At 39.4% G+C, this 15,156-nt stretch overlaps 1 protein-coding gene across 1 annotated transcript in view; it reads left to right on the forward strand.

Moving 5' to 3' along the window:
* ARVCF (ARVCF delta catenin family member) overlaps nucleotides 1-15,156 on the forward strand; it is a gene marked incomplete at both ends in the record, with an annotated part of 163,542 nt that overhangs the window by 106,994 nt on the left and 41,392 nt on the right. Inside the window, 2 exons of the mRNA XM_080628618.1 lie at nucleotides 10,801-10,918; nucleotides 12,203-12,374. Coding sequence (XP_080484744.1) covers nucleotides 10,801-10,918; nucleotides 12,203-12,374 — 290 coding nt within the window. The remainder of the gene's footprint in view (nucleotides 1-10,800; nucleotides 10,919-12,202; nucleotides 12,375-15,156) is intronic.

The following is a 15,156-nucleotide window of genomic DNA, read 5'->3' on the forward strand; positions in this document are numbered from 1 at the left end:
TAATTATTATAGTTAACATTTATTATATTTAATATATTATAATTAATTTATATATTTATAATTATAATATATAATACATTATATATTATATAATAATATATAATATAATTATAATAATTAATTAATAATATAATATTTATATATTTTATAAAAAATATATATTATATATAAATAAATAATTAATTTGCAACTTAGTAATTTTGAGTTTTACCTGGTCATTTACAAGCTGGAAATCGGATAAACTGTGCAAAGTTTATCATTAAGAAAGCCATTCAAATACTATTTACAAAAAACAACTTTGGGATTACCTGTATATTTGGTGATGTCCATACCAAACCACCACACCTAACTGGCAATGCCTTACCATAGCCAGTAAGAATCAGAGGAAGAAAAAGACAACTGCTAAGGTTTATGTTGACTTTGAGAGCAGTGTTTATTTTAAGGGCTGCTTTTGAAGTCAAGTCTTCTCCCATGAGTGTGGCCATTGTAGGGATCTCTTGAATCCTGATTTCATCTGACACATGACAAGTGGGTTCTGTGTGCTGTCCTTCCTTGTACTTGCCAAAAACTCTCTTCAAACAAATGTTTTGGGAATCCTGTATTCCCCTTTGCAAAATAAAGACTTGGCAGCACAGCCAATTTGCAAACAATGATCTGATAATGAAATTTATTGCATCCTTTTTATGTGTTTACCAAGAAACCCTGAAGGTTTCAGAAACTAGTGCAGGTGATGATAATTTTGTTTCCATTCTTACCCTGAGATCAGGAAAAAGATGTTTCCTCTTACATTGCTGTGTCTGATTCTAGGGACTGGCCCAATATGATACATGGATCTGCAATATGTGTAATAATTTTACAACTTCAGATGGTCACAAGCCTTGTGATAGATGCTACCTTGGGTATAGTTCTATAAATAAGGTATTCTTCTATTGTGTCGAACCTGTTGAGACAAATAGGTATGGTGGAAACCCAGAAAGGAACAGTAAAAAAAGCAAAGATTGATTTATTGAAATTCAGTGGTTTCTTGGCTATGGAGAAGTAGAACTGGGGAAGAAGTAAGGAAGACATTTGCTAGGAAAATCATTAAATATGCACAGATGTTCATTGATTTCATTTGGAGTACAAGTTCCATGTCTTTGCATTGTATTTTATTCTTTTAGGTATGTGGATAATGCCTCATCTAGTCACTGCCTTTTTTTCCCCCCGCTGTCTTTAAAGGCTTAAATCCCTACTGGGTTTTACAATCCAGAAACATTTGTTTTCAACTTGTTCTCCAGTTTAAATAATGTAATGATTTTGTGCATCTTAACAAGGCCATTTCATGATCCTTCCTACCACTTTGGCCCAGATATTGAGGTGCTTTAGGAGAAGAGTACATATTGAGTTGCTTGCAGGGTGATGGAGCCAAGGCTGGCTCATGTGCGTGCAGGCAGCACCAGAGACCTTCACTGTGTCTCTGGGTTTCTCTGCTTTAGAGGAGAAGTGCTGCATCTGTGTTTCAGAGAGCACTGCTGCAGTCACATTATATGTTCTGTTTTCTGTGTAGGTATCCACCATGATTTCTAGTTCTCTGAAAGCAGCAAGGATTTTAATGGTTTTAAAATGAAATTAATTCTGGGCTTAATTGCTGTTTGCTGCCTAATTACTTCTAATTCTCCCTTGGATTTTTTACTTCTAAGAGGACAGAGTAGAACTTGGTTCCTAAATTGCCAACTTTCTAGACTGATTCCTGTACTAAACTGACCTGCTGTCAACAAATGTTAAACGAATTAATTTGCATAGCAAACAGATGCAAAGTGCTCCTTTTTCCAGCGTACCATCTGTAGTTGCAGTGTTTCTTGTCAATTCTCCAAGTACACAGGAATTCACATTCCCAGGTAGCCTTAGGGTTCAGAGACCTGGCTGTGGGTGTACAAGCACAAACAAACTGCACCCACTTGACTTCCACTAAAAACATGCATTCTTCAGCTCAAAATTGCAACTTGTCCAACGTCAGCTCCTGAGTCGGGACAACCTGGTGGCTAGAGCTGTTGCAAGAGACTTGAAGTATGGACTTAGTTGACATAATTCTGACATAATTGCAGGCAAGATTAATGATGTAAACCTTTTTGTGGTCTAATTTTTAATAGCCCTATCTCCTTCTGATTTCGTGAGATTCAAGTTAGTAAGTGCCTGGTTGGATCTGGACTTTGGTCACTGATCTTCACGTTGCTGTCTTTAATGAGGGATTAGCACCTCTGTCCTTACCTTCCCCTGAATTTGGTAAATGCTGGTAGTTCAATGATTTTGAAGTGGTTGATCCTAGAGACAACAACTTGGGAATAAGCACTTCCTGTAGGAATAAATTTAGAGTTCAGTCCAATTGAATCAGAAGGTAAGAGTTATGGTAAATATGAGGTACAGTGTTTGAAGGCATAAGGACTCAGTCGATTCAGAGCCAGAAACATACTCCACTGGGATGAGAAATGATGTAAAGGTATCTGTAAGCCTTTGTTACTTTTATATACTTCAGAGGAAAGAGGACTGCAAGAAGTTGATGGTAAATCATTAATACTTAGGATGTGCCAAGTAGAGGTTTTGGATGAGAATGTTTTACACCTTTTTCTGAGGATGACAGAGAGCATTAAGGTACATGCATGTACATCTTGTCCTGCAGATATCACTTAAGAGTGCTTCAGTCATATGTAACATTGCTTAGTGGAACTGGACTCATTCCTCAAGTCCTAACGTCTTTATATACTTGTTCATATGTGTATGCTTACAAACACTGTAGCATGAATGTGTGAGGCATGTGGAGATTAAAGAAGGTTTGTCAAATGGAATGTGTGGTCTTGTTTTGGCAGAAAAATTCTCTTTGTTCGCTGGAAACAACTGTATGAGTGTAGGAGTTATAATGGTGTGTCCTTTTCTTTCTCATATCTACATGCTGTATTTGAAGAAAGGCTGTCAAAGCCAGGTGTTTATGCCCTCCTTTCTTATTAATGATTAATGTATGGCTTTTCTCTGAAGAAAAGTGCTTGGGAATTAGAGTTTTCAAAGTGAATTACCTTCAAGCTTTATCCATCTTTAAATCCTGCAGGCACAATAATAGTATGCGGTGACAGTCACATAATATTTGTCCTACCTGCACTCTTATGTACTTGAGGCAGTCTTCATCTCCCACAAACTGAAGTAAGAAGGCACTTAAGTGCAAATCTTTGACCTGGAAGAGCTCTCTAGTGAAGAGTAGAGCACAGGAGGTAAAGCTCAGGTGATGCTGCTAGTGCTGCTAGCCAAGCTGCCATTGGTGTCAGGGGAACTTTGATTATTGAAGCATGGCAAGACAGAGAAGATACGAAAACCTGAATTTTCAGGGACCAGCTTTTATTTTCTCTGGCTTTTTTATCAGCAGCAAAGTGGTATTTGAGCTTCTCAAGACCAGCATTAGTACAGAGCTCTCCCTGCAGGAGCTACATTTCTCCATCACTTCAAAAAGATTTTTTGACAAATTTGTTTGACTTTTAAACCATGTTCAAGAAGTCTTTCAGTGTGTGTTCATAGGGCAGTTGTTCAACCAAGGAGACTTGGACAGGACATCTTGCAGAGCGTAGCATGTTCCTGTCCCACCCAGAGGAGATGAGGGTCAATGCTGGCATGTCTCTGTCCACCCACTCACTGTACTTGGAGGTTTGTTCACTCATACTGTTTTCATAGTGGGCACAGACTTTGGGAAACTGCAGCTAATGATACTGCCAGTGTTTTGTTGTTCAAAAGGTACTTTTGAACTGGACTTTAAGCAAAGGAATAATTTTTGAAAGAGACAACAACTGAACAGAAATTTGCTTGTGAATCTTCACTTTAGAGGCAGAAACAGCACTGAAAATGGAGAAGCTTATCTGCCCAACTCAGGCTGGAAAAAAACGAACTCAAATTAAAAACCTACACAACAGAGAGGAGAGAGCAAAGGCAGTTTCTTAATTAGCTTACTGATACTGTGCAGGATCACAGCATATGGCTGTCCTGGGGCTTATATGATGAGCAGAGCGTTTAATTTGTGCTAGTAAGGAGCTGTTAGGGTTCCTCCTGACAGTTCCTGATGTTTAGCTTGTAATATAAATAAATTATGCATAGATTTTAGCAGCAGAGACATAACCTAGTTACACGCAACCTTAATGCTTTGCAGTCAAATCTGAAGTATAAATGTAAAGTTTTGCACTTGCTTATTGCCTTCTGTCATTACTAAGGAATGAATCTAGGTCCCTTCTCCCTGGGCTGTCAGTGAGAGGAATCTACAAAAAATGTCTGTCACTGTGGTGGGATGAAGAGCAAGACAGAAACAAAGCTCACTGCAGGCACTGTAACGGACATAGTTTGCTTTGGAAGGCATGGGAGCCATGATCCTTTATTAGATAAATGCCACCTTGGTTTTGTATTTTTGAGATTCTTCTCACATATCAGCAAGCATATGTGTTAAAGCAAGCAGAGCCTCTTCGAGTTTCCTCCAAGCAGAGACTGGAATAATTTGGAAGCTAAGTAGCTGCTGCTGGGCATCATGGAATTCTTGTGTAATGCTTTTCTGCATCATTTTGCATTACAGGAGAACAAGCTAAGGCCCTCCAAGTAGGTCATGCAGGAGGTAACCAGTCAGCGTTTTACTGAAAAGGTATTACACTATGTTTTGGATATAGAAAGCCACAAATAACAAAAGATAGACCTGACATCTGTACCTTGTTAAACTGTACTGCTGACTGCTGAGCCCCTGCTTATTGCAGGGAGCTCTTGCAGACAGGGCTGCCATGAGTATGAGACATGTAGCAGGGTGTTTTGTAGGTTTCTTGCTCTGTGCCAGTGTCTCTGAAGTACAGACTAAGCATGTGAAGAACTTTTCAGGGTGGCTTTTGGTATGTCCTCTTTTGAGCATTTGACCAACTAAACAAAACCAATCTCTTTATTCACATAGGAGGAACAGTTTTACATGCAAGGTAACCAGGCTGCCCTGCTGCTTTTCTCTTGGGTCTAGCTGGTGAGTGGATGCTTAAGTGGAGCAGAAATCTCCAGTGGGATCTCCTGCCCAGATCTGGGAGACTTCTCAGTTGAACAGATGCTCTCTACCTGACATCACCATCAGTATAGCTCCCCTGTCTTTCTGTTGACTTCATTTGGACTTTGTCTTCTTCCTATTTTCTTTACCATGTTCTCTCCTTGATTTCCAAATCAGCTGTCTGCTGCCAGACACCACTGTGTTATGCAGAGCTCTTTGACCAGCGCTGCCTGGGTCAGTCTGTCTGTGTCACAGGCAGCTTCTTTCTTTTACTCTCTTATTTTTACAGAACAATGAATTTAATACCAATTAAACTTATCTCTGATATTTCGTGTGAACTGAAGTATGGAACTCACTCTCTTTTTGCGTGAAATGATGGAATGATTTTAAAATGCTATATATTCCTCCTTTGGGGTATTCAGTACCTGGAAATACGCTCAGAAATAGAGTGCATTTACTGCAACTGTTATTTATCAGTCTCCTTTGGCTGACATCCAGATACAAATTTCTGAATAGTGAAGCAAAGTGTGGGTGTCTAAGGCTGTTTTTATAGTAAAGGTTCTGACTGTCAGCGTAGGTGGATAGAACAACTAATATATTTAAATTAGACTCTTGAGAACCTTGTAGATTTTCTCAGCTGAAGTATATAAAACTCAATATGTGGACAGTGATGGTGTTAAGGTCTAGCAAGGCGTGAATACTTCCTGTCAGCTTGGCCACAGCATTGCCCTAACTCAGCTCACTTGTGCAGTGCCACACACTGAACCCACCAGGAAACCGCAATCACTGGTAGTGCTCCAGTTTGTAATGATCACAGGTATCCTTATCTGCTTCAACAGTGCTGAGACAGACTATATAGGAGCAAATACTACTTTTTAGGCCGGCAATACAAAAATAGCTATTGTTGTTTACACTAGTAAAAAGTAGGATTCATTTGGGTAATCTGAGACCCTGCAGTGTGCACAGAGAGGCTGTTGAAAAGAACCCATTGCTGTATCAGCTTCAGTTCTCAGCCACACTTCTTCCAGAGAAAGGTGGAAATGTTACTAGGAGGATGTCTTAAAAATTTCCAGTTCAGCTATTTACACAAAAACCAAAATCCCCAACTTGTGGTCTTTGTCCCCAGCTCGGTCTCCAAACAAAGTGGTTTTTACACCTGCTGAACTGAAATTTTATGTAAGTGTTAATAATACTCTACCTTCTGGCTGTCAGCTTCATCTGCAGCACTGTGGGATAACAACTGATGGCCCTTTCCAGCCAGGTGGCAGGCACAGCAATAGTCTTGGAAATAGTAGTTTCAATGTTCAAAGAAAAAAATGTGTCTATTTGCTTGTAATTTCAGGTTTCTCTTTGTTACTAGAAAAACCTACAACCACACAACAGGTTTTCACATCTGTCTTTCAGATTGTTAGGGAGAGCACAGTGGGGACATTGCTACATGGTTTGCATTGAAATACTGCAGATTAAATGCTGTGCATTTAATTACTTTTAAGTCTTTTGAGGATAATTTTGGTGCATGGTACAGACAGTAGTAACAGCTCACCTATCCTAGAGCTGATGAGTACCAACTCTTTTCTGCAGATGTAAATGCTACCTTCAGACTTGCATATTATTAAGACAATTATTTGGTGATAATGATAACCTTATCTAAAGCATGAACAGATTTCTCAGCACATTCCCATCTATTTTCTGAAGTCTTTAATACCAACAGGCTGGATTTCTGCCTGATGTGTTTCTATGCTGGTAGGTATTTACTTTTATTTAACATTTACTTAGTGCTCCTCTGTTTTGTTTTCCCAGGCAAAGCATATATTTTAACATCGTTACAAATCCTTTTTCACTAGTCATGTCTACAGTCTGGATTCCAAGAATTTGAGGAAGAATCCAGGTCACTCCTTCCAGCTGTAGGCTGGGGATCTAAAATCTCTGGAACAAGATCTGTGCTTTACTGTTTTACACAAGATCAGTCACAGAGTTGATTTCCTTCCTATGTACTTTGAGTAGCATGGAAAGTAATTTCATGTCTTACTCCTAGAATTGTTCTTTTGAGTGTGTTGTGTGTATTTACAGTAAGCACCTGTGAAGCTTTCTGTGAAGGCTTTGCAGTGTGCTGTAGGAAATCTTCTGTTGTTGGTTTTAAAATACGCTTTAATGGACTCTTGGAATGAAAACTGGGAAAGTCAGGGAGAGCAGCAGCAGAAGTTGTCTCTTCAAGTCTTCTTGGGGTTGAAGAGACAAGGCAAGGGAGGCAGACTATACAAACACCAGAGATGAATGGCAGTTATTATACCACTGTTTTGTGTGAAAGTAGTTTGGGTCGTTCTTCCTCCCTATTCCCACCCATTTGAACAGGTGTTCAACTTTATTTTCAGTTATAACAGGATTTTGTCCATCAAAAGCCCTGCAGAGTTCCTGTTTCGAGTTGTTCAGACTTAAAAAGTACCTTTACCTTCATCTCTAGAGGTTCTTGATACTAAACTGTCCCAGAAAGCAAGTCACTGAGATAATGTGTTTCATTCCAAAATCTTTGGGTCATTCCAGTTGTTGCATGACAGTCTCACTCCTAAGTAACAGTTAACAAACACCTCAGCTCTAGGGTTTTAGCTTCCTTTTCTATTTGGTGTCTTGTATCAAACACTCCATCCACTGAACTGATTTTCTTCTTATATAAAATAATGCTTGTCTAATATGTAGAAAAGTTCAATGAAAAACAAAACCCTACCCAGATCGGGATGTTGTGTTGCATATCTGTCTGTTGCATGAGTTTCAGGAAGATTCTGTCCTGGGCGAGGCATTGCGTTCCCTCTTGTGGAGTGTCACTCAGTGTGAGATGACTACAAATCCTGTGTTAATGTCTGATCTATCACCTATTGGTTGATTTTCATCACTCTTGAAAGAAGGGTGTTCAGAGATTTTGTTCTGAAAGCGTCCTTTGGAACATGACTTACTTATATCTTTTTTATATAATAGATCTGTAAGATCCAGAACAATTCCAGTACAGATGTGAAATTGAAAGGGATTTTTTCTTACTCCTGTCAGTGGCATGCTATTCCATCACAGTTTCTGTCCTTTTTAATGACCAATACAAGCACTAGCTCTCTTGTCCACTTTTGTCTCCACAGTACCAGGACTACCAGGTGATGTTTTTCAAAGAGGTAGATAGTATAGAGACTGAACACCCCAAGGCACAAATGCAACCTGGCATTTTTCTGGATTGCAGGAGCTTTTCAAGGTTGCTCCAGATGATGGAAACCAACCCTGGGAGTACTTCTGGGATTGACAGATGAGAACTCACTCTCAAGGCATACTGTCTTTATTTTCACCATCCCCATATGGCTTTGTTGTTCCATGTTAGATGAATCCTATGGGCTGCAGGAATTGTATTACGGGAGGGGGAGGACTAGCAGAATCCCAAGAGTGTTGGTATCTATAGAGCCGATGTTTCTGCATAAAATGCTTATAAGGATACATTTTCTGATGTGTTAGTTACAACATGAAAACTGCAAAGTTCAATGGCTGGATAACTTATTGGTAGCATTAATTAGATACTAATTTGATCCTGCAGAGTTTTCATGGTTATTTGTGTGATATATGTGAGAATTTTTTCTTGAGGCATTAATTTTCTGTAAATTATTCTGTAGCTGAAGAAACAGCAAGTGATACTGGTAAGCCACTGATACACTTTTATAGCATCAGTTCTAACCTTATTAGTGTCCACCTTTAGTCATAATGCAGATCAAGAAGTAAGAAAGCACCACACAAAATACTGTGATGCTGTTAGTAACTAAAGCAGTATAAAAAAAATATGCTGCAAGTGTGATAGCAAAAATGGACCATTGAAAAATCTTATAAATGGCCATGAGCAAGAAATGTGTGAAGGATTTTTTTTGCAAGATTTGATTTATTTATTTATTGAAGTCTGCAGGTGTTCCAGATGTATTTTAGCTCTCTATTTCTAAAACTTAATGAGGGAATAAGAAATGTGATTCACAGCTCCAGGTAAGACCATTTTTAGTGCATTTCTGTCACCCTCAAGCTTAATAAGTAACATTTCACTTTAATAGATGTGCTTGGAGGTGGAGTTGCTATCGTTTATTGTTATAACTCCTGAATGGTATCACAGAGGATTTGAATTCTAATTTGAGTTTCATAAAGACTTTACATTAAAATTCACATTTGGGCTTTTAATACAAAAGGATTACTACAACTGGAGGTGGAAGAAGAGCATATATCCTGTGGAATCATGTTTCAATATCTACTTTACCTGTCTTTTATCAGTTATTGCTAGAGTTGAGGCTGTGTGTTAGGATTTGGGGAAAGGATTTATTTATCTGTGCATTTGTGTTCTTAATTAAAAGTTAATGTGCTGTTACAGCAACCAGCTCACACTTAAATGTCTTCAGGTTTTGAGAGGTCTCTGAGAAAATGTGGTGAGTTTTTTCCTAGTCGCCCAGTTAACACACCAGCCTACCTGAGTGATGGGGAGCCATGGGAGTGGGCCATGGTTGATTTGTTAATTGCTTGGAGATTGGCAGTTCCTCTGGTTAGTTTAGAAGAAATATTGGCTGCATGATCCTGATGGCAGAAGGTAAGGATTGTGTCCTGAGCTTTGAATGCTAAACCTTACATGAGTCTGGAGAAATCAGACACCCAGAAAGGTTGGCTGTGATGGTGTTGAAATTAGTGCATTTCAGCTTTGGGAAAACTTTCCATAGAGGTTTTGCCAGCAAGCACTAAGGGTCATTTTGCCACTTCATTTCCCACCAAAAAATTAAAGATAAAAGATAAGAAGGCGAGGGGGTAGAAAGGCAGCATTTGGAAAATTGACTTGAACTTTATTTATTTATTGAGCAATAGCATGTTGATGCTTATGTAAGGCTTGGGTTTCAGTACATAGTGTGAATGCTCACTGGACAAGTGAGGCCAAGTTCTCCTCTCTAACAGTTTCTGTACTTACGGATACATGCAATTTTAACAACCGCAACTACCTTTCACTGCTCTGTCTCACATCTTTTACCTGCACCATTCTCTTGTGCAATATTTGGAGAAATTTAAAGCCATATAAACATACTGACTATTGTCTTTCAGCTTCTAAATGTGACTGATTCAGGCTTTGTACTGATTCAGCTGTATGCAGTGTGAAAGGTGGGCTTTAAATGTCAAACTGTGGGATTTAAACCAGGTGCAGTAACTTCCAGTCAGAAAACTGGGGATACAGAACGGACTTGGAGAACCTTTGTGCAGTCAAGGAGACACCAGTTGTACATGGTGACTCCCATCTGACTTCCTTGGAGCAGATGGGGGCCAAAGTGAAGAACAATTTTATATACAGATTAATTAATTAAAATAGTTTATTGTACACTTGGTTTTATTCAGTTTCTGTGGCCGTGAATTCCACTGAGTAGTCCTGTGATTTTGCATGTTTTTTAAGGTGATGAAAGTATTTTTCAGATTAAGATTTCAGGCTTTGAAATAAAATTTTGGGTTTGCATACTGTTTGCTCTGACAAGTCCTGTCCAGTTTAGGATTTATCACTGGACTCAGTAGCAATGCAGGCTTATAGGCACGTCTGTGACTGTTCCCCTTTTTGTTCAGATTCAGGGAGTTGCAGATGTGCATTGCCGTATTTTACTGGGATTTAACACGTTTGTCAGACGACTTTGCCTCCAAATTGTTCATCCAAGATAATGAGTTATTCATAATTGTAGTACAAATCGACACACCTTCAACTTTATGGTGAAGATCAGAGGGCTAAATTTTCCTTTAAATCTCTCTGTTAGGAATGTAAGTTCAGATGGAGCAGAAGCACGCAGAAGACTAAGAGAGTGCGACGGCTTGGTGGATGCTCTCCTTCATGCTCTACAGTCTGCAGTTGGCAAGAAGGATACAGATAATAAGGTGAATTTCAGTATTAAAACTTAATGGATGTTTCCATTAATTTAGGCTGACATGTTGCACTGGGGTTGACTTCTGTTTGCTAGTATCAGAAGTGCTTTATGGTTGCCTCAGAAAAGACAGTAATTATCTTCCTCTCATCTCTGTCATGATAATCTGTGGTACTGTCATGATCATGCTGTGGTAACAGCATGATGCTGGTATGTTACTTTGTGTGGCGGATGACATGAGCAAAGGCAAGTGGTTGTGATAGGTGGGGAGAGTAGTCCTTTATCGTCATCAGTGACATTATTGCTATTGTTCTGCATTACTTAATTAATGTTTTAAGTGCAATTTCCGAATCGGAATTCTGTCCCATTTTATTGTGCTTTGCACAATGCCAGCAAAGGAGTCAGTTCCCACTTTAAAGACTTTTTTCAGCACTATCTCTAAGAACTTTAGCACTTAGACATTAAGAGAGTATCTTCAGACATGCAGCGGTTTCATTGTGGCTGGTTTTTTTAGGTGCCGGATTTAATTAAGCTATTCTTTATTATCATCTCATCCTGTGGTGCTTAAGCGCATATTTATATGCATAAGGAATATCATAAATTTAACCTGCTTAAAAAAGAAAGAGCATGCTATTGCTTTTTAACACCAATAAAGCTTATAAAGCATCGTTACTTTATTCTTTTTGAGTCGCACCATGTGATGGACTGTACAAGGGAATTATAAAGCCCTGTCACTTAATCAGATAATTTTGGAAGTGGATTTTGTAACCACCTGGTGGTTTCCATTGCAACCTACAGAGCATTGCTCTTGTCAGAATCTGACATGCTGTGGATTAGCTATTACAGGACATGTGAGGAATTCAATGAGAACACAAGACGAAGGTTTTGACCAGAGAAAATTTAATAAAATGGGCTCCTTGGGGATTTAAAGTTCGGAAGAATGAGAGAGAGGTTTGTATTAAAATAAGATCCTTGTATGATCATTTGCCACTGTGTGTTTGATCTTTTGGTGAATTGTATTCTTTATGTAAGATCAGGTGGTATTTTCGATTAAAGAGTTTTCATTTTGCATGGGTGCTATTTATGAAGCACTTCACTTCTGGAAAATAAAATCAATTTTAGAACAAGAATGAACCTTAATTGAAGGGATTTTGACTAAATCTTCCTTGAAAGCTACATTCTTTTCCTGAGGCAGGTGGGCTTTTTTTAAATTCCTCCAAATGCTCCACTGTATAAACTAATGGTTTGTAACTAAGAGGGTGGAATACTACATATAACACACGTTTCTCTGTAACAGTCTGTGGAGAACTGTGTGTGCATCATGCGGAACCTTTCCTATCATGTCCACAAAGAGGTCCCCGGAGCTGATAAGTACCAAGAACTGGATGCCAGTCAGACTGCAAGTGTGGGAGGCTCTCAGAAGAAGAAGAAAGATGATGCTGGTTGCTTTGGTGGGAAAAAAGCTAAAGGTATGTGTTGCAGAGAGCTTGGCACTGGAAACGGATTTGGGGGTAAATTTTGCTGTGTAAGCAAAACTGTGATTTTGACTGTGTGTTCATAGTGTCATGGCATGCGTTCATCTCCCTTGTTGCGTTACTACTAAATGTTTGGGAATTCTTTCCACAATCGCCACAGTTTTGTTTGGCTGTAAACAGGAGTTGTGCATGCTGACAGATGACACTCTGCTGTTGGATATAGAAGGATGTGCTCTGCCTCGCCTCTTCTCTGCAGTGCTGTGTTGTTGCATTTGTCAAATCTTTGCTCAGTCTACTTGCTTGGCTGGATCTTGGCTGCATAGCATGTGCCACAGCCTCTGGAAGCTAGGCCAGCATGCATTTATCCCCTGCGTGTGGTAGTCCTGTGTGTATATCTTCCATGCCTGCAGTCCCTCACGTTTGAAAACAAACCAACAGCCTGCCTTCCCACCCACAACCCAAACATACAACCTCCTAATTCAGTCACTCTTCCAGTAATTTAAATTGCAAACATGATTATGTAGCTTTTAATTGTCAGTCACTTTTAGACCTCTCCTCTGGGGCATGAGTGTTGCAAATGAGTTTCATTACAAGAGAGGATTAATAGTCTCAGTAACCCTCCTTCCATCTTTCGTTTAGAAAGAGGCACTCAAATTATATCGTTTTTCTTTGTTGTTTTAGAGAAATTACTATTCTAGACTGAATTCAGAGATAATGAACTCTGTTTTCTGTCTAGGCTCCATTCTCCTCATTCATGTGTACTTACATCCTGGCTTACTATTTATAACCAGGTCTGAGGAAGGTTTTGGTCCTGACGAGCTGATACGGAACTGTTTGAACCTGACAGACTGTGCTGCATGTTACTCTTGCTTTGATCTGACCTATACATGTTATTAAAATATTACATGTTTCCATATGTGTTAGGGAAGTCATCACAGTGTGAACTTGCTTTCCCAGACTAGTCTATCACCAGCTAGATATAAACTGTGTTAAAAAAAAAAAATTATGTGCATCTTTGAATTGCTGGGGGAAACACTGAAGAAAGAGTTTTACCTGCCTGGCCAGCCAGTTCTCACAGTGAGTGACTGAAACTTCAGTGTGATATCCTTTAATATCACCTTGAACATGTGCTGACTCGAGCCTGTTCCCTGCCACTTGTAGTCCCTGTTGTTTTGCTGCTTGAGAGCAACATAGTCAGTGAAAACATTTTTAGACATAAAAGCTATGAGTGTGGGAGGAGGGGAGTGTGCTGATTGAGAACTGTCATCTTCCTCTTGATGACCGTGAAAAGAGAGTGCTCTCGGGTGGCTGTCCTCTGTCAAGTGTCTGCCTGGTTCCTCTGGGGCCCACCTTTATATATCTCCTGTGTCTGTACTCCCTGATAGTTTCTGTTTATCAGCCAAAGCTTCTGATTATGTCTTTCTGGACAAATTGGTCTCAAAATCATCTGACACTGAGTTTGAACCCTTGGATTTCAGTGAGCAGTGCAGGCAGTCAGTGACAGCTTGGGCTTGGTTCTGTATGTACAGCAGGAAATGACAATTTCTGAAGTATATTTTAACATATTCTTTCCGCTCTTTTTAAAGTCTGCTGTTCTTTAGAGGGAAATCAACTGGTAGTAATGCTGAGCTCGCAGCTGGTAGTATGTAGATCAGAAGGATAGAGGGGGACAGGCAACTGTTGTGTAAAAAAATGTAAATTAAACCCCATTAACAAATGTGCTTCTGAAATCGTAAAGAGAAGCTTCCTTTTCTCACTGTTAAATTTATGTCAATCCCTGGTCTGAACCTGCCTTAATTTTCTCAGTCTAGGACTGTAAATGTATCAGTTCTCTCCCCCTCTTGTTCACTTGATTTTGCAGTGTTTCCATGTTTCTTTTACTTCATGGTCATTGATCATAGCATTTCAAACACCTCTGCAAAGGGCTAGTCATCCTTCTGTCCCCTCAATTCTGTAGGAACCTTTTCATTTAATGAAAAGAGGAATCAAAAAAAGCTGTGCAAAGAAATATTTTTATTTTTTCCCAGCAGGAACCAAAGGAAAAAGTAGAATATCTTGTTTTGGTTTGGTTTTTTTAATTAGTTAAACTTCTGTAGTATTTTTGTAATACTCAGGTTTTGAACCTTTTCTGTGAAATTCTGGCTCTTTGTGACTGTTCCTTTGTATTTTCTTCCTTCCTGTAAATTTTTGTTTTTCTTTTGCTGCTTTTCTGGTTATTAGAGGAGTGGTTCAATCAAGGTGAGTCGCTGCAATACTTTCTTTTCATCGTCACCATAATATGCTTTGTTCAGCTTTCACATGCAAGGCTTAGAGCTGATATGAAGGTCTTGCTCATATCACCTTCTCCACTGCACCGCCAGAGCATCCTCCTGTTCATTTCAGCAGGCATGGAAATCCTCTAATTGAGTGAGCATTTGCAGTTTGGTCTTCCCACACTGAGAATATTAAAAGCAAGGTTTTATTCATTCCTGGTGTAAGTGCAGTGAGGTAATTGATTTGCAACTGGCCTGATAACCCTGTGAGAGAAGGAGCACCTACGTGTGCACATTGTCGTATCGAAGTACAGCTTTGCTAGCAGTGTGGGTAGCAGCAGGCATGAAAACTCAGCAGCTTGGATGTGTATTCTCAGGGATCCTTGATATTTTGTCTGCCTGGGCACGAATGCCGGGGCTGCTGCATCTTTATTACTGGCACTCAGACCAGCTAGATGAAGCTACCTACCCCAGTAAATGCCTCGAGGGATATGCCCTCTAGTTTCTCATCCCAACACAACAAG

Source organism: Psittacula echo, assembly GCF_963264785.1.
Source record: "Psittacula echo genome assembly, chromosome: 13".
In the NCBI taxonomy this organism is placed as follows: Eukaryota; Metazoa; Chordata; class Aves; order Psittaciformes; family Psittacidae; genus Psittacula; species Psittacula echo.